Below are 22,017 nucleotides of genomic sequence, written 5' to 3' on the forward strand. Positions count from 1 at the left end.
AATATTTAAAAAAATTTTAACATACCAATCTAATCGACTGATTCTATTGACAAATTTACAAACCAGATCTTAAATTGATTCGTTCTAACATTCAAAAAAATTTTAACATACCAATAGTTGGTTTGAGGTAGCCGTCTGATAAGAGTGATCTAACTATTCGAGAAATAAACGAACTACTTGATTTTCAGATTAATTCTTTGAATCAAATGAAAAATATAAATATAATAATTTTAGTTTTTATTCTTATATCAAAATAAATTATTTAAAAAAATATCATATAATATAAAAAATATTAATTGAAGTAAAAAAAATATAATATAATATTAATAATTTCACTCTAAAATATATTTTTATTATAAAAGGTTACTCAAAAATATTATCAACAAAATAGTTTTCAAATAATTTAAAAATACAACAAAAACAATTCATAAATATTATATTTATTTAAGTAATAAAAAAATTTTATATTTAACAAATAGATTATCTATTAAATATAAATTTTTTTGACAATATTTAAATAAATATTTTAAAAAATATAAAAAAATTCAAAACTCTAAATTTTTTTACTTTTTAAAAAAATATAGTCATGCATAAAATTATCAAATTTTAATAATAAAAAAATATTTTCTAAATTTATGCATTGTAGTATAAAGAACGTCACTTACATAGTCACTCATTTGATACAGCATATCAGAGATCTACGACCAGAGAAAAATAAAAAATGCAGCTTACACAATGTGTACTGGGTTTGTTTATCCTAGTCCACCGACTTCAGTGTCTTCGAAACCAGTATTCTATCTTTTTGGACGCAATGTGAAGACGGCAGTCCCCTTGGTCTAGTATAGGGTCTTTGGTTCTGAACGTCCGGAGGCTAGAGTTCCTACTAATAAATTAAAACTTAGGAAACTTTTATATATTTCTCTTATGACTTTATAATTTTTTTTTACACTACATACTCACACACAGTTATTGTACTTGGACTGACAATCAATCTAATCGAGATACTAGATCATTGAATCAGTAATTTAACCCATGAGTTATTAATAAATCTGTTATAAATTCAATTTATCGATTTTTTAATCCTAGTGCAGCTTGACGGAAAACCGACAAATCCATCCTTCATATGTGACTAACTTTTCCTTCTTTTTTTTTTTTTTTTTGGGAGGGGACAGTTCCAAACTATTTTCCCCCTCTAGATCAGGAAAAACCTGTATATTTTCTTTTTGGTCTGAACAAACCTTGTATTGACTATTGACCTAATGACCTATTCCGTTCTTTGCAATTATTTTTTTGGTCAATTTTCCTAGTTTGAAAATTTGAATTTCCCACCATAAACTTACAAGCCCAGCGGCCTAACAAATCAATATGTATTTACGGCCTTACAAAAAGGCTCCTAATAATCAAGCCCAGCCGAATTGTCTCTTAGCTTACTGGATTTCATATGCTTAATATAATTATTTTCAGTTAAAATAATTTGATCTCTGTATACCAAAAAACATAATTTGATCTCTTCCAAGCTAAGTAAACCAGATATACCATAAGTCTTTTACAGTTTTACTTAGATTTTAGTTCTACTAGTGTAATAATCCATGCAACAGGAAAATTAAATACTAGATAATGTTGAACGCACTTATTAAAATTTTAATCTGTTTATCAATCCTGAAACCATTTAAGATTATTCAGATTTTATGGAACTTGTTTTGTTATACATTAAAAAGGGTTAATTTTATGAAGAAGAAGCAGAAAACAAAGGGTTAACTTTTTCCTTAAAGTTTTCCTAAAAGAAAGGGGAAAAAATCTTTAAATTTTTTTGTTGAAAAATGAAATAATTACACCTTTTAAAAAAAATTAAAAATTGGTTGGGTATCTATAACAATTGAGTTGTCCTCTTAGGATCAAAAGTTGTAAAAAAGACACTGGTAGAAGAGTCTCTTTATTTAATTTCAGAATAATGCAACTGAGGCTATTCTAAAACAAAAGGAGCAACAAACACATCATTCAAAAAGAGATCATAATGAAAAGTATTAAATGTGTATCTAATGATAATATATAAGTAAATATACATTTTCTATCTTTTTTTGTCCATAAGCCTGTGTATATTTATCCCAACTTTAAATAGATTTGACTTATGGTGAATCATCTTTAAATAGAGAATTGCAATGTAAGAAATTCAATTCTAATATTACTATTTAAAAAATGGTCTAATTTTATCATGAAGAACGATCCAACTCAAATATCATGTCAAGCATATTCCCTTTTTTTATATAATTTTTTCTCATATAACATATAAGTATGCTGCTCCAGTGTTCCTCGCTTTACCCAAATCCCAGTACTATCTTCATATTTATTACCTGCATGGGATACAATATGGACCAAATGATTAGATTGGAATACAAATAATCCATGTAATAAACAATGACCTTAATTCCTTTCTCTACCGTATAAAGCAATAAAAAGGAAGCCAATGCGTAAAGAACAGAAGGAGAATATCTTTATTTAGTTGTCTCTTTATTAAAGAAAGTTCCCATCTTCCCCTCCTCCAATATCATTTTTTAAACCAACTAAATAACTTTAATATATTAAAATTTGTTTTCAAATTCAGTAAGCACTTGTAAAAATCCTTATATATCATTCATTAAAAGAGCTTTTTATAATAATAGAAAAAATATATATATACATTATTTTATAAAATCCTTCCATTTAACGTATAAACTTTGTTAGAATATAATTAAGATCAATTAGAATTATTTAGTATATCTAAGTATTTATTATAGAATATTACGTCCGATTCTTTTAGCCTCTATAAATACCCTTCTATATTATATCATTCCAGATAACTTGAATACACTCAATAATACACAAATCTTTTTCCAATTTAGTCTCTTTTTTCTAACAAACCTTATACATAACCTATTGTAGTAGGTTTTCTACAATTGCATGATTGCTTGAAGAGTTCATCCAAATCCAAAATAAACCTTGTGATGCACTCAAAGAACAATCAAACCTTGCAAAACGATTAATATCTCCAAATCCTTCAAACCCAATTCATCGTAGCTCTTTCTTCTAGTAAATTAAACATGTCTCTTCAAGCTCAACCACAACAACCAGCACAGGTTTACCCAACAAATAGTGTCACAAATAACCAACCTTCATCACACCAATCAAATGGGTCTTTTGGGACGGTTTTCATTGTGCTTGCAATAATACTTGTAATTTCTGTGGCGGCTTGTGTTCTTGGAAGGCTATGCAACAAACGCTACAACAATCGCCACAGCCACAATCCAAGACATAGTAGTCATCATGTGAAGCCGAATCGGCAGCAGATCCATAACATCCATCCAAGAGAAGTAGAAGAAGAAGAACAAGACATTGAATATGGTGTTGAGAAAAGGATGCCACCAACACTTGCAAGGCCTAATGGTAATAATAATGGACACCATCATCTTGGTGGTGTAGGAGGCACAGGACCCCATCATCATCAACCACCTCCGAATGGTGGTAACATCATGAAAGGCTTTGAAATTAAACATCCCCATCATGAAGGAGATCTTAGAGAAGTTGCATGATATATATGGTTTCTCTTCTAATAAGATTATATTAATTATTGTTCATAGTTCACACTATTTATAGCCATATATCTTGTGCTGATGACCATTAATTCTTATACTATATATTATATATCCCTTGTCCTGCCCTTTTCTTTAATTTTATTTACTTTGATTTTTCAGCCTTTGGTTGAAATTTTCAACTGCTTAATGAAAATTAAATGCAATATTTTCTAATGTTTCACTCCTTATATTTACATTTAGTAAAGTGTAATATCGTATTCAAATTTTTCTTGCATAATCTCACATGTAATGATGTAAATATTGGTTATATACATAATGTTTATGTCATTTAATTTTCCTTTACTTTTTTCTAAAAAAGAAACAAGGTTAATTAGTTTCATTCACAGAAAAGGCCAGGGTTTGATATTATGGTATTTAAGCATGGATCAATAAAGTGTGTAATCAAGTTCCTCACTTGGCTTATTAATACTTTCATATAACTGAAAGATCCCCAATATCTTAAAATATGATCGAAAACACTCATCAAGTTAATTGAGACATGTCTCAGAAGGTTTAATTTATAATTTCATTGATATATACTTTGATTCCCTTGCTAGGTTAGGCTAGGCATCTATCTGTGTTACGCTTACCATGCATGCACATGAACATTCAGGCTTCTTTATTAGCATTTGAAACTTTTATTCTGTGTTTCTAAAACAGTGCAATAGTGACAGAGTTCGTTAGAGTTACAAAATCATGTATATAACTTTATATAGTACACATTTCATTATTGGTAAGGACATGCGATCAGTGCAATTATTTAGGACAGGAGAATATATGTACGGATTTACCCTTGACCCAGGTCATATTCAACAGGAAAAATGATCAGAAAATAATAACAAGAATCAAACCAAGATATGCATGGTCTCTGTTTTTGTGATTTGTTTGTGGCGGTTAGTTGATGTTAATATTCAATGTGAATGAAAATAACAGAAGTAGGATTTTTGAGTAAAATTTATCATTAGGACAAAAAAGCAAAATGATACAACATATGACCCCACAGAAAGTTAGTTACAACATTGCACTGCTTAAGGGCTAAGGACAAATATCCAACCCACAAAAATAGATGAAATAAACAAACAAGTAATTTTGTCTCCAAAATACAAACATAATAATAAATATGTTCTTTATTTTTGTGTTTCTTATCAAAAAGAATTGTCTAATAAAAGATGAATTTTGTAATTCTTAAGTTTTGAGGGACCACTTTTCTGAAATTTTGTGAGATTTGAGGGTTTCAATTGTGCAGTTGTGGGTTGCTCTCACTGCAACTTCTGGAAACTTTGTACCCACTTGCCATGACATGTCAGTCAAAAACAACTTCTTTCTTTTTCTGTGCTCCGATTTTCTTGCAGGTGCATGATTCACACTATATATATACATATCAGAGATATGTTTGTACTGAATAGAATGATACACTTGTCCCACCCAATTATTTGGTCTGGAAAATTGTCGTGCACACCATGTGCTTGTGAAATTGTGAAACCGTTAAAACTTGTATCTGCTTACTATATATATAATAATAAGTGGGACAAAGACTGCATTATATTCATAGGAAGAAAGAAGCAATGAGTGATTCTACAGTTTTAGAGTGGCTTAGGCCCTTTGTTGAGGCCAAAGCTTGGGACTTTGTGGTTGTTTGGAAATATGGGGATGACCCTACTAGGTTGTGGTTCTGCTATTGTTTGTAGATTTGTCATTCATTTTGTGCAATTGAGTTTAGTTTTTTGAGGTATTTATAATACTCTGATTATGCTTTCCCCCCCCCCCCCCCTCTGGGTTGTGTTGTGCAGCTTCATTGAGTGGTTGGGTTGTTGCTGTAGTGGGAGCTGTGGTGAAAGCATTGAGGATGCAAAGAAGCTCAAAGATGAAGAAATGGATGAAAAACAGAACGACATAGATTCTTCTTCCATTTGCAAGGATGCACATTTTCAGCATCCAATTAGAACCAAGGCTTGTAAGGCTCTTTATCAGCTTCCTTTTGCAATGTCTCTCTATTCTGGGTACCTATCTCTCTCTCTCTCATTCTCTCATTGTTGCACTCTTTTGCTTTCTCAATTTTCAATGGAAAAGAAACACTAATGAAAGTAAAATTATGTGACAACTCATAATAGTGTCCATGGAGAGGTTGCAATATCGCAGCAACCAAAATGGCTTACTCATGGAGAGGTAATATTTTTGGCTTAGATTATGACACCCTACTGGTCTGAAACTAATTTGAAACAAGCCAATATATTATAATTTATAGGTTTGTTATCCAAGTGAAATTTTTTATAATTTGATAGGAAATTGGAACACAAGTTTTGATCCCTGTTGTTGGTGGTCTTGTTGAGCTCTTCACGACAAAGCTTGTAAGAAATAGAACTCTTTAATATCGTTGACATCGCCTTCGATTGAAAATTTCTGTTACTTAGAAAGTAGTCATCTTTTTTCAGGTTCCAAAAGACAATAACATCTTAGAGTTCATAAGAGCACATTGCTATGTTTCATTGAAGCAAGAAGCTATATGTGCACAGCACCACACCGATGTGAACTTCAGTGAAAATCTGTCATCAGAAGAACAATACACACAGAGCTCGCCACAACTTGCGTCAACTTTAACTGACGGTGTCCATCTTCTTGCAGCAAATTGGTGCAAATCGTATCCTTACATTGAAGAACCTTCCAGTGGATCTAATCCTTCAAGCGAATACACATCATTTGATTCGAAATTTGTCTGCTTGACTCACCATGAATATCTGGGTGAGTCGGTTAAATTATCACCTACCTGCAAAACCGAAAGGCCTAAATACAATGAAACTTCAGGGAAGCAGCAAGGAACTTTGAGTTCCTATTGTGGCAATGGCAAAAGAAATAAAACAAAATCGGTCAGGGTGCCTCCGAAGGAAGGTTACCATGCTAAAAATCTTGCCACAGAGAGGAGAAGAAGAAACAAGATTAAAAATGGCCTTTTCACTTTAAGGTCTCTAGTCCCAAAGATAACCAAGGTAGATCTAACAATTTAGCTCTAATGCATGCATATCATAGTTTTCATTCTTGATTTTTCTTAGTATCTAATCTGCTGAACCTTTTTTGGCAGATGGATAGAGCATCAATTCTAGCAGATGCAATTGACTACATTAAGGAACTGCATGGACAAGTAGAAGATCTAAAAGATGAGGTCAGGAATTTGGAAGTAGAAGACTGCGAAAAGAACACACCGCAATCAATTCTGCCAACAAGTAAAGAACAAGGAGAAAACAGAACTCTCCTTGCTGAGCTCAATCAAAGTTCTTCTAATTCCACTAAACAGATAGAGATGAAGGTACAAAGAGTTGATATTTCTTTGGCACTTGTTTATTCATCATAGACCTATTATGACGTTTTTAACATGTTCACCAGATGCAAACCGAAGTGAATCATATAAGCAGGACAGAGTTCTTGCTTAAGGTATGCTGGGAGCAGAAGCCAGGTGGGTTTTCAAGGTTGATGGAAGCTATAAATTCATTTGGATTTCAGGTGGAAACTGCCAATATGACCACAATTGACGGAAAGGCTCAGATCATTCTAACAGTTGAGGTAAATATGTAATATTATTTCAATAGCATACTGCATTACTTTGCTAAATATTTGATGCACTCTAAAGAAATCATGAACTGATTTGCTGTTATTAGCTTAGTATGCCAACACCAAACACTTCATCACATTCCACTTTGGCTATGTGAATTATCCATGGTATCCACTAACCCTTTTCCAATAAAAGAGGGAAAAAATCTTGAAAATATTTCATTAATGGAAAATAATTGTAACCTGTATGAAAGCATTCATTCTTCTATTCAGCCCACCTACTTTTAGTATTATTACTCATTCTGATACAAACAAGATTTGTTCCACAGGCAGCCAAGGATGGAATTCACCCAACTAAGCTGAAGGATTTTTTGAAAGAGCAAACAGGTTGATGGCAGAAAACAGTAGCCAAAAGGTTTAGGAAAGTAGTGGTGATCTTGTGAAATCCAGAAAGCAATAGCTTAACGCTAGAAAATTCCAGTTACAAGTTAGAAATACAGAGAATTACATGGTTTCAGTAAAGGTGTCATCCCAAGTTGAAGGGTCACAAATTAGCTAACAACTTGGTTATGGCTAGGTTTTCTCCCAAGTGGTCTACAAAGATCAAAGGATGTCATAATTCATATCCTAAACTATATCCGTACTTAAAACATGATCGCTACATGTAAATAAACAAGAACAAATGTAGACAATCATCTTACTATCGAAACTAATTTTTATTTTCGATCATCGTATCATTGTTTAACAACCTGGATCAAGAAAAAAATATTTCTAGATTATAATGTTAAAAAGTAACCTTAACAATCTGATCCTTTTACAAGCTTTCAACACCCCCAATGGAGGGGAAAAAAAAAAGAGGAAGAGGAGAAGAAGAAGGAAAAACAAAAAAACAAAATTTAGTGAAAGAAAGAAGAATTAAGTAATGGTTTTATACGTGATTAGGTAGAGGTTATAGTTTTAAGTCCTTGTGAAACCAGACGTTTATGATTCCTTGTTAAGATGATGCAATCTCAACACATAATGGAATTTTGGTTAAGTTAGTTGGCCTTTAGTAAGCTCGGTTGTGGCTATGCTGATATGCTCGTTAATCACTTCTGCGGTGCTATATGCATGTTCCCTCGACCCCTACGAAGAACTTCTACTATGCTTGGTGAGTGCTATGGATTCTAAGTCGCTGCTAGAACTACTTGTCCCGGATCCATTTTGGGATCCACAAGTTGACATTTCTCTTGAGAGACTGCTTTCTTTACTGTACTTATCGGAATCAGAGTCACCACCATAGCTGCCGTTAGCCATTCTCCTGAACATCCTAATGTCTTTATCATACTGGTTAGAATCATAGTTGGTACTGTGACCATATTTCACCCCATTAGATAAATCAGATATTTCAGCTCCACTATCTAAGGCTCTTACAACCTGTTATAAACCAAGTGTAAGATGATTAGTAAATGGTTTTGACTGAATAAGATTGCAATGTTTGAAATGACCATTTTCATTACTAAAGAAAACAAGCATGAACATTTAATGAACCACTTGAAATCTGTTCTATTTAAACGTCACCTGAACCATTCGAGGCCGTTTAGGAGCAGAGTGGCGAACACAAGCCGCGGCCGCCTCAATCATCCTGAGCATTTCAGCCTCCGCAAATTGATTTTGAAGTCTTGGATCTACTAGCACACTATAGTCATGTGTCTCCATTGCATGGAGGAGATGCGGACGAGCCTATGGAGAGAGCAAGAACAACATTAGTAGTGAATGTTGACTACTATCATACAGAAAGAATGACCTGAGTCATCAATTGAACATGTTTGATATGTCATATGATGGGCATGATTACAATAATTTGGAACAAACTTTTAAAACTGAGTAACTTTATGCAGAAACTTGATGTTTATCTTATACTGTTGTCCCTAGTTATCAAGATGGTAGTTAAAGTAAAAAAGAAGAAAATTCAAGTTGACAATTCATACCCATTCAACCAAACTCTCATCTCCTAAAGGCTGAGAGTCATCAACTGGTTTCCTTCCTGTTAGAAGCTCAAGGAGGACAACCCCAAATGAGAAAACATCTGATCTATCAGTTAATTTCCCACTTGTTGCATACTCTGGAGCCATGTACCTGCAAATTGAAGCTACAGCGTATTAGGCTTGTAGTTTATTTAAAGCATTAATGAAAGTTAGGTTTTTGGCCAATGTATCTATTATTAATTGAAGAGTGTCTTCAAAACTTAGGCCAAGGTGCATTACTAAAGTTGCAATCTCCATTGTTTATGGGCAACCTACCCAAAGGTTCCCATAACCCTAGTTGATACATGACTTTTGGTAGTGTCAGTTAGCCTTGCAAGTCCAAAATCTGCAACCTGTATTAAAATCAACTGTGAATTAGAATTTAGACTTTCCGTTTAGATAGATTATGGGTTATAGCTAGTTTTATTAAAAAATGAAAAATAAATAAAAACAAAAATGCAGACCTGAGCCTCGAAAGTATCATCCAAAAGTATGTTTGCTGATTTAATATCTCTGTGAATAATCTTTTGGCTGCCTAGAGATATAGTGGGTTAGGGCCAGTAGTATTAGTAAATTTCATCAAACTTCTAGTGATAAGTCAGAGAAACAGAAAATTTATGAAGGTAAAAGGCAAATCAAATAGCTATTCTTGCACCTAATAACACATACACATGATGGAATGAGTTTGAACTAAACCAAATTAAACCTTTATGATCCTACCAAAAAAAGCTGCTGAGATTTTCTACACATGATGCAAACTAATAGCGTCAGTCTTAACTATAAGAATCTATAATTAAAAAACAAAATACAAAGATATACATACATTCCTCATGCAGATATGCCAAACCCTTTGCAGCACCAATAGCGATCTTGCACCTCTTGTCCCATGTCAACACTGGCATTCCACTTCCTGCAACATTTCCATATGACAAGCAAATCACACAAGAGGAGAAATCAATGAGCTCATTAACTTTGTCCAAGAAAAATCAAGCGAAACTCACGTTACCATGCAAGTGATGATGGAGTGTCCCATTAGGAACATACTCATAGACGAGCAATCTTTGATCCTCACATATGCAATAACCAACTAAAGATACCAAATGCCTGTGATGGACACGGCTGATGATCTCCACTTCTGCCCTGAATTCCCTTTCCCCCTGGCCGCTGCCAACCTTTAGCTTCTTAACCGCGACCACCTTTCCGTCCGGCAGTGTCCCTTTGTAAACATGCCCAAACCCTCCTTCACCTATGACGTTTTCATCAGAGAATGAATTGGTTACCTGCAAGATGTCTTCATAGCTAAAGGCTACTGGAGCATTCACCTGTTGCCCTATGTCTGAAGGTGCTAAAAGTCTGCTTCCAGGATTTCTTGCACTTCCATGGTTGCTTCTATTGGGAGACAATATTGGTCCATTTCCAACGCCAGCCTTCTGTCCATAGTAAATTCTATTAACACCTGATTCCCAACACCATTAGACATGGGAAATCAGATGCCCAAGGCAATAATTAATTAAGTAACCACTAATATCAAAGAAAAAATTACATGCATGAACTTGTTTTTTTTCTTCAAAATGAGCAAGTTAAAATAAAATAAAATTTGCAGAGAGAATAGAATACCTGGTCTAACGTGAAAGTGAAGATTATGGCGAGGTATACCATAGACATCTCCTCTTGATTTCTTCTTCCTGAACATGAAGAAAGTTACAGCCACCAAGGCCAAGAAGAAAACCGCAGCAAGGGTATAGCCGGCAAATTTTCCTATATCAGTATTGCCTGTGGCTTTACCAAAGCTCGGTGGTGAATCCGTGGCAAGGTCTGCCTTCGGTTGCGAGTTAGCGGAGGCGGGTCGAACGGGAGTAGAAGGAGGAGGAGGAGGTGGAGAAGGAGAATAAGGAGGAGGAGGAGAAGGTGGTGCTGTATATGGTGGAGGAGGAGAAGGAGTAGAAGCGACTTCGTTTTGTATCTGTGCTGGTGGTGGTGGAAACGACGGCGGTGGAGGCGACACTTCTGGTGGTGGTGGTGGTGGAGGCGACACTTCTGGTGGTGGTGGTGACGGCGGCGGCAATGCCTCTGGTGGTGGTGGTGAGCGCTCCGGCGGAGTCAAATCTTCAGACGGCGGTGGAGGATTCCGGGACGATGGCGGCGAGCGAGTACCCTCCTTCGCCGGAGAAGTCGGTGAGGAATCGGAAGCATCAGAAATTGGTGGCGGCGGCGGTTTAACTTTACGCTGATTCTTGTTTTGGCGGTTGCTGACGTTAGAATCGGATGAAGATGAAGATGAAGATGAAGAAGAGGAAGTGTCCTTATTATCATCATCATTGTCTTGACGACGAGTAGAAAGAGAATTATTAGTAGAAGACGGAGAAGAAGAATCAGAAGAATCAGAAGAAGAAGAAGAATCGCTGTCTTTCTTCTTTTTCTGAGCCATGAATATTATGACGATGAAGATTGATTCTCAGAATAATGGCATAAACATCTCCTTTTCCCCAGTCGGGGAATGGAAATTCAAGAGAGGTTTAAGCCAAAAAAAAATAAAAGAATAAAAAATAAAAAGCAAAACACAAAAGATAGAGTTAGTTGTTTATGTTTGAAGTGCGCAAGTTCTGCAAACGGAATGGCCAGCTGGGTGCCAAAAGAGATGAGGTGGATACTTTTCATAGATTCTTGGGTAAGAGAAGAAGCCAGATGTAGTTTCCCATTATTCCATTTCCAATAAGGTTGTTACCTTCAATATCGCCTTACCATGCAAACATTCCATCTTAACGCGCCTTCCAACTTAACTATAACAACCACCGCTACGCTTCTCTCTCCATACACTCACTTTCAACCTCCCTCTTACAACAAATATTCATGTGCTACACTAATTTAGGTATCTTCTAAAATACTAGACATGGTATAGTGGAAAACTGATTTACCATAATATGTTGCTTATCATGTGTTATAAATTCAATTCTCATTTACCAATATACTACGAGTGTGCTTCAACTCCCTAATAATTGGAATTGATTTGATAATGTTAATTGAACTAAAGAATGATATGGATGAGAAAGTTATAAATCCATGTTCTTAAAAGTTCATTTTGAAAACATATTTCATGACAAAAAAAAATCTACTGTTGCGGTCGTTCCTTTCAATTCTTTTGCTTGAATTATAGATAGTGTGTGCCTCGGTTTTGAATTATTCAGAATCGCCGAACCAATAATCACAACGTAATTAATTTAATTAAACCAGACATTAACTTTATAAGTTGGAGTATATCTAGCAAATTAGCAATCAATTACCACATATATTCATTAGTACTACTTTTTTGTCCCCTGTACAACTAATCTAATTGCTATCGTGAGGCTGCTTTGCAGAACTTGTCTGTACGAAACAACACTGAAAGGTTGAATTATATTTACAGGAGTGCCACTCGCAGCAATCTTTGTGTTTTGTAACTATTAATTAGTTATTAATAGTATTTTTAATGTTGTGAGATTGTATCCAATGATAAAAGATTACTCACTTTTCTTTTGATGATTAAGTACCGGTCACAAAACACAAAAATTGCTGGCCCTCTAAACTTTTCCTTATAGTTAAATTATAAATAATATTACATATCTAAATTTTTTTGTTAACCAAATTAGTTTAACATAATAAAAATCAGTTATAACTAATATTATTTCAAATTGTATTATTTAACTTAATTGGATTTGATTCATAAATAAACTTAAATGTATAGCATTAATCTTAAATTATTTAAGTATGTTGAATTCGCAGGCCCGACAGTGCTGCCTCCACTCTTGAATTCCAGCCACCTTTTACTGCCGTGTTCTGCAGGGAGATACCATCTTTTATTACAAACGCATGTTTCTTCAATTCAATGACAGCTTTATAAATTTACAGGGTTATTATTTGGACCATACATAATTACTGAACTTTTATTTATTAATGTGCATGTTAGTAGTTTTTCAAATTTTTTTAAAATATGCAATGCAATTTGAACTTTTTTGTTTTTTTTGATGTGCTATATGTTTACCTAAAATAAATGCATTATAATACTGGTATACTACTCTTCAAACTTTATTTGGTTAGTTTTCAAAATTTTTCCTTGGATATTATATATATACTCTAAAAATTTAATTAATGTATTTTTGTTATAATTGATCAAAAAATTACCAAAGCAACCCATTTGAAATTTAGATAAGAAAGTATGTAAATTAAGATATTTAAATTAAATAATTTAGTTAAATATATTAAATCATATAATAATATTTAACTATTATTTTTATATAAAAGCATCTTTAACGTGAATAGTTTTTTTTTTTTCATGCATGATGTGTTTCAGTCTATGAGCACGAGTGAATCAGTACAAATAAGTGTACAAATTTTCAAATTTAATATTTTAAGATTTAATTATTAAGGTGTACAATTAATAATAATAATGAATACTCATATACATATATTTTTTTTGTAACGTTGATAGTTAAAATTATTAGACGATAATTTAATCAAATTTATTAAATCATCTAATAATTTTTAAATATCAAAAAATACCTGCATGTGAGTTTATATTATAAATTAATTATGTATATAAAAATATATTTTAGAATGTGAAATATAAATTAAAAAGTATAAAATTACACATATATATATTGACGAAATAAGTATTGATTCCCTCTTGTTCCACAAAAGAAATAGCAATAACCATGCAAGCCCTTTCACTTCTCCCTCTGCTTCACACCTTTCCCGAATTCACCGAACTCTCTTCTGTCTCCGGAAACTTGGATCCCAATTTCACTCTCACCAACTTCTGTCGCGATCTCAGCTTCAGACTCAAAATCGATGACAGCGATGAAAATCTCCATCAACAAAAACCGCAAGAGGAAGACAAACACCAACAGCAACAGGAATTTACTTTTCCGTGTGCTCATCCTCCTCAAGGATCGCTCCTTGCCGCCGACGAAATCTTCGATAACGGAATGATCCGAACAATTTCCCCTGTTTCCGACCAATCCAAGCTCTTCTCCGCCGCCGACGACCACGGTGGCCAAGAGTTGCCGCTCCTTCCACCGCCGACGAAGCTCTTCGTGCCACAGAAGTGCGACGATCTTCCCTGGCACGGCGATTTGTATCGTGAAACGACGAAGTTGGAGAGATGGCAGACGAAGTGCAATTCCACGGGATTCTCGAAGCTTTATCGGTACCGGCTGGACGTTAAACATAGGAGGAATAGCGAAGGAAGAGGCGCGTTTGTTTTCCTGAACCCTCCGCCGGAGCCGGAAAAGGTTGAGAAGCAGAAGGAGGTGAAAAACGACGTGGTAAAGTGTGGGAAGCGCAAAACGGCACCGTCGTCTTGGGCACACGAGAAGCTTTACTTGATGAATAGGAAGAGGTCGGAGAATAATAAACGGCGGTCGTTTTTGCCTTACAAGAAACAGATTTTTGGACTCTTCTCCAACATGAACCTTCACCCTTTCTGAACATTGTATGACGTGGACAGATAAAAAAGACAAGATTCCAATATTGCATGTCTTTTTGAGTTTGAGGCGTATTACAAGTCCAGCAAATCAAGCATTAGAAACTCCTTCTCTTCACTTAGATCTATTCAATTCTAAAATAATAATATTGGTTACAATAAATTAGAATTGAATTAGATTTTTTTTTCAATTCTAATAAAATGTAGGTGTTGGCTAATTTGTTTTCCCAATTTGGGAAAATTTGTACGATTATGATTATTCTTGCAATTTTTTAAAATATCTTAATACTTACTCAGCATCATTGTGCGAGGCTTGAACGTATTTCATGATGAAAGGGTACATTTGAATTTTGAAATAAACCAAGGCTATATGGTTTAATGCAGCCAACCAACTACACAGTATAAGAGAGCATTCAACTTTTTACCCTTAATTATTCTGTTCAAAGGTGAGTGAGCAACAATGACAATGTTGTCAAACACTTGGCACATTAATATGCCTCTTAATATCTAGTGACGAAATTATGGAGGGTCTATGTGGACTATAGTCCCCTCTTCACTCTCTTCAACTTCAATTATATTATACTAGCGGCTCAACATGGCTGTTCAACCGCATTTGTATTGAGTTAAAAAAAAAATATTTTTATATTTTTATTTTTAAAATTATAAATTTAATATCAATAATTAAAAAATAAATTATAAAAAATAAAATATTTTAATGTATTTAATATATATAAATAATATAAAGTAAATAAATTTAAATTAAAAAATTAAGAAAAAAATTTTGTTATTATTATGTATAATAAAATTAAGATAAAAATTTATTAACATTATTTACAAATTAATTATTTATATATTAAATTTATTTATTTTTTTAATTCTATTTAATTTGAAATAAATTTAAAAATTTATATTCATATTTAAAATATTTTTTATACATAATTCTAATAGATAAAAAATTATTTTTGTAATTTTATATTGAATATCATTATTTATTTTAAAATTATTAATTTTTATTTTGATTATATCATCTCATCATATTATTCACAATTATTTTTTCTTTTTATTTTTTTACATATATAATTATTATTGTCTCCCCGTCACTATTATATTGCCTTGTTTTATTCTCTTTTTTTGTTTTTTTCTTCTATTAACTCCAACCGCAATCAATTACCACCATATCATATTACCATTATCGCAACTCTCATTATTGTTTGTCATTTTGATTTATACATATCTATTGTGTTAACTTTTGAGTTGTTAAAGATTTGTTAAAAGAATTATTTTTTTTGTTTGATTTAGATATCTAGATGTATAACTATTATAAAGATACTTATTTTTCATACTTACTTGTTAAGTCATATTTTATCATTTTAAAAAAACTAAGATATCAAGCATTCAAAAATTGTGTATAGAATAATTAAATAAAAATATATTAGTTATTTAATTTGTTTAATATATAGAATAGTTGAATTTAAATTAATTTAGGTATAATACTAAAATCATTATGTTATTACTATGCGTAACAATGAAGATAAAAATTTATAAAAATTTATAAATTTATTTATTTTTCAATTATATTTAATGTGAAGCAGAAATAAAAATTTATATTTAAATAACTCTTTTTCTCATATAATTTTAATAGCTAAAAATTTTTTATTTTTTATAATTTTATATTCAACATTTTAAATTATCTTTAGTCTTATTATTCTTTTAGAATTTTTAATTTTTGTTTTTATTATTCTTTTTTTTCTTATCATTATCTATCTACATATGCCTCACTACCAGTGGCGGAGCTTAGTTCAGACAAGGGGTGGCCACGGCCCCCCAAACTTTTATTAAAAAAATTAGTAATATTTTTTCAAAAATAAAAAATAGTTCAGTTGGCTCAAATATTTTATTATGACTTAAAATACTAAAGTTCAATCTTCATTTCTTGTTTTTATTGCACAATAGTTTTAGTTTTAAACGTTCAAAACATATCGAATTTGGACTGAATTAAGTGTATTCGCATTTCGCAGCTCTCTATTCAATAAGCAACACTTCTTCTACCTTTGAGTTCAAATATAAAAAATTAGGTATTTTTATTTATGTAATTTAATATTATTTTATATTTTACTATTTATTTAATTTAATTTTTTTATATGATAAAAAATATTAGAATATTCAATAAGTATTGATATTATTGTATTTGTATAAATTGATAAAAAATTTAATAAATATTATAAATTTTAATATTTGTCCTTCTAATTTTTTTTATATATTTTATTGGATATATATTCAAATTTTTATATAAAATAATTATAAAAAATCAAAGAGTTGATGATGCATTTTTTAAGAGGAAGGCTAATATTCAAGAAGGAAAACATATAACTTTTACAATATCAACATCTGTAGATAGTTCTTCTACTCCAATGAATCAAGAAAAAAGTAAGATACAACCTTCAAAAGTTTAAAGAGTTACATCTGATGAGTTTGACCTTAATTCTTTGAAATGATACTCTGAAAAACGGCTTCAAATTTAGGAATATTACCCAAATTAGAGAGATGAGGTTAGATGAGCTTATCTTAAACGGGATCTATATTAAAAGTATCTTGACAATTATCTTCTATTTGGCCCCCCAAAATTTCATTTCAAGCTCCGCCACTGCTCACTACCACTCTTATATTAGCTTGTTTTCTCTTCCTTCTTCGATTTTTATTCGCTTTCTATCTTCTCTTTAATCGCAATTAGTTGCCAACATATATTAGTTCATAATTATTACACTAAGAAGTGAATACTACTTTAAAAATAAAAGTTCAAAAAATTTCCGTAACTCTTATTTGAATCATCTACACTCCTATAAATATAACGAATGAGTAGATTTAACTTTTTTTTATTATGAGTTTTTTCTTATTATTTAATACATTCAAAGTCACATATTTTTATTTATGATAAAAATTAAAAATTAAAGTTAAATGACATTAATAATTTTTGGTTTAATAAAATTAAAATAGAGTACAAAAATAAGGATAAAAACTAAAAATAGATGGCTCTAGAAAAGAATAATGTTAAATTTTATGTCATTATGTATGAGATCAGTAATTTATTTTATTATATTATTTTTGTACTAAATAACAAAAAAATTAAATTTTATGTCCGTTTTTTATTACTTATGTTACTTATCTATAGTTATTTAAATTATACTCTATAGTCATTGAGTCATGTTTTATTCCAATAAAAAAATAGTTATGGAGTCATTTTCATTTTTTTATAGAAATACATCCATTATATCATGATTTTAATAATTAATATAAAATTTAAAAAATTAAATAAATATATATTTATTTTGATTACATTTAAGAGTGATTATATATATTCTTATAGTCAAAAAATAGATTTAACTTATTCTATAATAAATAGTTTTTTAATCATCAAATTTATAAGAAAAGTCCCATCTTTTTATTTATCCTAAAAATTAACATTAAAACTAATGTTAATACTTTTTTATTAACAGAACTAAAATAAAACGTAAAAATAAAGTTTGAAAAAAAATAAAAATACAAAATTTTGAAATCTAAAATATAAAATAATTATAAGATAAAAAAAATTACTTAAATATAATTTTTATAAGGTACTCCATGAATGAACTCAGATGAATAAATATTATATGTAAAATTAATTTTGATATGTTAGTACAAAAATTATTTTGTGTAAATTTTTTTAAAGAAATATTATCCTTTTAAACTATTTTACTTTTATTCTCTTAAAATCATATCCATAATAAAAAAAACTGCATGAATAATTTACCTTCAATAGAAAATTTTTGATAAAGTTGTTGTAAAAAATATGTGAAAATTTTTTTTATTCAACGTAATTAACAGATGCACGGGAGAAATTTTTTTAATAATAAACTTCTCTGGGATAATATTGAAACTTAAATTTAGACGCCAACTAATATTATATATTGGATAGGTACCTAGAGTATTTTAGAAGAGTATGATAAGAGAAAAATTATTCTATATAAATTTATTTTTTAAAAAATTATCCCTATTGAACTATTTTATTTTTATTTTTTAAAAATATATCCAAATAAAAAAATTGCAATAATAATTTATATCCAATACAAAAATCTTAATCAAATTACTGTGAAAAAAATGGATAGAAAATTTTTTATTTAATATTTTTTAATAATAATTTTTTTAGGAGTAATATTAAAACTTAAATTTAGACACAAATTATATTTTATATTAGATTTTATGCTATATTTAAGTAAAATGAGAAGGATGCAAGAGAAGATGAATAAGAAAAGGAAAAAGTTGTTCTATTATGCATAAACAGTAATCTCAGATAATAGATAGTAAGAGAGGAAAGAGATAATTATAGAAATTCCATGATTGTGAATTAATGAGATAAGAGAGGACGTGAATATAGTGGGATAGATTATTAGAAAGGGTAAAATTGAAAAAGAATTTTGGACGCCAAACTCATATATTGACATTATATATTGTTATAGATATTAAAAAATTTCATTATACATATAATTTTTTTTATATGAACATTATTTAAATATTAGGTGATATGAAAATATTTGTATTATATCGCCTCACTATATTAAATACTATTCTTTCTCTTACTATATATTATTCTTTATACACATACCTGTTATTGTTTTGTCGCCACTATTATATTACTTTGTTGTCCTTTCTTATTTTTTTTCCTTCTACATTCTCTTCATCTGATCGTTATTAATTATTACCAAGTATCATCATCGCAATTTTTACTCTTGTCTATCACTTTGATTTATAACCATCTATTGTGTTAACTTTTATGAGTTGTTAAAGTTTTGCTAAAAGAATTAAGACATAAAGCATTTAAAATTTTTTGAAATTATCAAAATTTGATGTTAGTAATCCTAAAAAAAATCTCAAAATATATTATTTTCAACCAAAATAATAAAAAATAGTACATAATTGTAAAATTTTTAACTAATAGTTATAAATTTAAGTCGCAGTTTAATATAGTATACATAAGGTAACCATTGCTATTCACAATTGACTGCTATTTTATACGTTTTATATTTATTTTATTGTGCACATCAATTAAACTATGTTTTATTATTTCATTTTACATGTTTTGAAATAATGCCATCGTATTATGAGGATGAGATTAATTTTCATAATCTAATACGTCTTATTATTTTGTTCGTCGTTTAAATACTATTTATAAAAAATAGTTACTTAAACTGAAATACTATATAAAGAGAGACAAAAAAACTTTTAGATTTATCGTTCTAGTTTGTTTCTTAAACCTCACTTAATATACTCAAATTTAATAAATTTGATGGTGGTGATTCTTTGTAATTAGTTAAAAAATTTTAACTTTCTCTTTCTCTCTCTAACTCTCTCGACGATTTTAAACAAACTTAATTTTGTTATTAAATACTTTTAAATATCTAATGCATAAAATGTTACATCTTTTCATGTATATCTTGAAAGTAAAAATTAAAGTTAAATGATATTAGTTTTTTTTATTAAGTACAAAAATAAACATAGTCCGAATGATATTAGTTCTTTTATTAAGATAGAGAAACTCTATGAAAGGTTAATATTAAGCCTCATATTATTATATATGAAAACATGTACTATTTATTATATTATATATAATCTTTGTACCATAAAACAAAAGATGAAATCTATAAAGTCAACACAAAGAATTGACCATGACTTTAGTTTCTAATTTTTTTACTATATTTACTTTCTAACAAACCATTTCATAAAGTAAATTATAAAGACAAAATAGTCATAAAATTTATTTTAAAAACTTCAATAATCTTCTAAAACAAAAACAAATTTGTTACTCCTGTAATCATAATAACCATAAAAACAAATTTTTTAATAATATAATTAACTTATATATATTATCTAAATTAAATATTTAGATAAAGAATTTTTTTTTGTTCATTATCTAAATTAAATATATTTTGTATTATCTAAATTTTTTTTGCTGAACATTATTTAATTCTTTATCTAAATATATTATTAAAAATATTTTTATCTAAATATTTTGAAATTAAACATTATTAAATATTTAAATATTTAATTTAGATATTAAACATTATTTAAAAATATTTTTTGTCTAAATATTTTTAAAAATATTTGTCAAAAAAACGTTAAATAATTGTTATATTTGTCACTAAAATATCTTTTGACCAGAGAGAGGAGAGAGTTCTTTTAGGGTGGTTTCGGTTTTGAATGTGTATGCATATAATAAAAATGAAAAAATACGTAATAAAATTAAGAGAATACATAAAGATAATTTGTGTATTTTTTATTAACACACAAATAAAAACCTAATATTAGATAATTTATGTATTTTTTAAAATATTTTGTCTAAAGATTTAATTTAGATAAAAAATTACACCTAATATTACCTAATATTTAAATATAAATTTTCATATAATACAAATATTTTCATATCACCTAACATTATTTAAAAAGAATAGTGTTTGATATATTAAACATTATTAATGTTTAAGTAAAATATTTTCATATCATTTAGGATCTTGGTACAGAATGCGCCAAATTTTTATGTATGTTTTTTATCTTTTGGTAACATGTAATGCGATACATTTGTTTGATATGTTCAAATTTTAAGATATTTATATTAAAGTGATTAACTGTCTTCTCAATAAAAAAATGTGACTTTTAGTTTATTATTTTTTTTATTTTTTTTGTGAGATATTTGTGAAAACTACTTGGATCCTGTCTTCCTTTTTTTTTTCTTTCTTTGAATATCATGGTAGATAAATGTATTAATTATGTTTGTAAGGTCAACAAATAAAATGCAATTGTAATGATTTTTTATTAAACTCAACTCTGTTCAAGCTTTTTTCTTTGTGAGGTCTCATTCATTTTGTATCAAATATCAAATATTGATATTTTATCTATAATAATATATAAAACAAAAAGGAGAGTTTAGTATCCAATTCTGTTTTTCTAATTTACTCTTATCTTTATAAACTAAAATTCAGATACGTTTTATAAACTCTCTATTAATTATGTAACTCATTCATTAACCTACGAAAGAGTTATGCAATTGCTCACTCTCAATCGTGAAACACAATAAAAAAAACTCCTCCACTTGCAATGATTTGCTTTTCGTTTTGTCTCCCTATCTTATGTTATGATAGAAAAATAAAAATGAAAAATTCAGTATTCTCAGTAATAAAATTAATCAAATTAATATACATTGTTCATTATATATCTGAATACAAATGTTTAATTTTAGATAAAAAATTATTATTCCTTAATCAAACAACATAGGAGTTAAAAAATTAACAATATAAAACGTTAAAATTAAAATTTGGTGTCTAACTTTTTTAGACATCATTCATCTTTAAAAAATTTATTATGTAAATTAAAT

At 29.7% G+C, this 22,017-nt stretch overlaps 5 protein-coding genes across 8 annotated transcripts; 3 read left to right on the plus strand and 2 right to left on the minus strand.

Moving 5' to 3' along the window:
- Nucleotides 1-2,961: 2,961 nt before the first annotated feature.
- On the plus strand, nucleotides 2,962-3,689 carry LOC130967972 (uncharacterized). The gene has a single exon (XM_057893037.1). It carries the CDS (start codon nucleotides 3,078-3,080, stop codon nucleotides 3,564-3,566), a length of 489 nt encoding a protein of 162 aa, XP_057749020.1. The 5' UTR covers nucleotides 2,962-3,077; the 3' UTR covers nucleotides 3,567-3,689.
- A 1,032-nt stretch (nucleotides 3,690-4,721) lies between these two features.
- On the plus strand, nucleotides 4,722-7,919 carry LOC130967970 (transcription factor bHLH90). 4 transcript variants are annotated; one of them, XM_057893032.1, is made up of 8 exons: nucleotides 4,722-5,271; nucleotides 5,399-5,608; nucleotides 5,720-5,774; nucleotides 5,891-5,956; nucleotides 6,041-6,592; nucleotides 6,685-6,909; nucleotides 6,987-7,163; nucleotides 7,481-7,919. In XM_057893032.1, the coding sequence occupies exons 1-8, from the start codon at nucleotides 5,174-5,176 to the stop codon at nucleotides 7,541-7,543; spliced, it is 1,446 nt and encodes a 481-aa protein (XP_057749015.1). In that variant the 5' UTR covers nucleotides 4,722-5,173; the 3' UTR covers nucleotides 7,544-7,919. The 4 variants fall into 4 exon arrangements, with proteins under 4 accessions (XP_057749015.1, XP_057749016.1, XP_057749017.1 ...); XM_057893033.1 differs by having other exon boundaries at nucleotides 4,722-4,960; XM_057893034.1 differs by having other exon boundaries at nucleotides 4,726-4,910.
- LOC130967971 (proline-rich receptor-like protein kinase PERK12) lies at nucleotides 7,885-11,395 on the minus strand. The gene is made up of 8 exons (XM_057893036.1): nucleotides 10,775-11,395; nucleotides 10,164-10,613; nucleotides 9,981-10,067; nucleotides 9,622-9,692; nucleotides 9,434-9,510; nucleotides 9,122-9,269; nucleotides 8,712-8,873; nucleotides 7,885-8,567 (listed from the first exon to the last, which is right to left on the minus strand). Exons 1-8 carry the CDS (start codon nucleotides 10,848-10,850, stop codon nucleotides 8,277-8,279), a joined length of 1,362 nt encoding a protein of 453 aa, XP_057749019.1. The 5' UTR covers nucleotides 10,851-11,395; the 3' UTR covers nucleotides 7,885-8,276.
- LOC130967127 (pollen-specific leucine-rich repeat extensin-like protein 3) lies at nucleotides 10,859-11,585 on the minus strand. Its single transcript, XM_057891949.1, has 3 exons — nucleotides 11,518-11,585; nucleotides 11,010-11,406; nucleotides 10,859-10,915 (listed from the first exon to the last, which is right to left on the minus strand). The coding sequence occupies exons 1-3, from the start codon at nucleotides 11,583-11,585 to the stop codon at nucleotides 10,859-10,861; spliced, it is 522 nt and encodes a 173-aa protein (XP_057747932.1).
- Nucleotides 11,586-13,845: 2,260 nt separating this feature from the next.
- On the plus strand, nucleotides 13,846-14,619 carry LOC130967128 (uncharacterized). The gene has a single exon (XM_057891950.1). It carries the CDS (start codon nucleotides 13,846-13,848, stop codon nucleotides 14,617-14,619), a length of 774 nt encoding a protein of 257 aa, XP_057747933.1.
- The last annotated feature ends 7,398 nt before the right edge of the window (nucleotides 14,620-22,017 follow it).

Source organism: Arachis stenosperma, chromosome 3 (assembly GCF_014773155.1).
Source record: "Arachis stenosperma cultivar V10309 chromosome 3, arast.V10309.gnm1.PFL2, whole genome shotgun sequence".
NCBI classification, from domain to species: domain Eukaryota; kingdom Viridiplantae; phylum Streptophyta; class Magnoliopsida; order Fabales; family Fabaceae; genus Arachis; species Arachis stenosperma.

Bases quoted from the DNA above. Each gene is read 5' to 3' on its own strand.
- LOC130967972 (XM_057893037.1), top strand. From the start codon at position 3,078: ATGTCTCTTCAAGCTCAACCACAACAACCAGCACAGGTTTACCCAACA.
- LOC130967970 (XM_057893032.1), top strand. From the start codon at position 5,174: ATGAGTGATTCTACAGTTTTAGAGTGGCTTAGGCCCTTTGTTGAGGCC. The intron at 5,775-5,890 runs GTAATATTTTTG...ATAATTTGATAG, and splicing joins AATGGCTTACTCATGGAGAG to GAAATTGGAACACAAGTTTT. The intron at 5,957-6,040 runs GTAAGAAATAGA...ATCTTTTTTCAG, and splicing joins AGCTCTTCACGACAAAGCTT to GTTCCAAAAGACAATAACAT.
- LOC130967971 (XM_057893036.1), bottom strand. From the start codon at position 10,850: ATGTTCAGGAAGAAGAAATCAAGAGGAGATGTCTATGGTATACCTCGC. The intron at 10,614-10,774 runs GTATTCTATTCT...GTTGGGAATCAG, and splicing joins TCACTTTCACGTTAGACCAG to GTGTTAATAGAATTTACTAT. The intron at 9,693-9,980 runs GTATGTATATCT...CTATATCTCTAG, and splicing joins GGCATATCTGCATGAGGAAT to GCAGCCAAAAGATTATTCAC.
- LOC130967127 (XM_057891949.1), bottom strand. From the start codon at position 11,585: ATGGCTCAGAAAAAGAAGAAAGACAGCGATTCTTCTTCTTCTTCTGAT. The intron at 11,407-11,517 runs GTCTTCTACTAA...TTCTAACGTCAG, and splicing joins TCTTCTGATTCTTCTTCTCC to CAACCGCCAAAACAAGAATC. The intron at 10,916-11,009 runs GTTCGACCCGCC...ATACTGATATAG, and splicing joins CTCCTCCTCCTTCTACTCCC to GAAAATTTGCCGGCTATACC.
- LOC130967128 (XM_057891950.1), top strand. From the start codon at position 13,846: ATGCAAGCCCTTTCACTTCTCCCTCTGCTTCACACCTTTCCCGAATTC.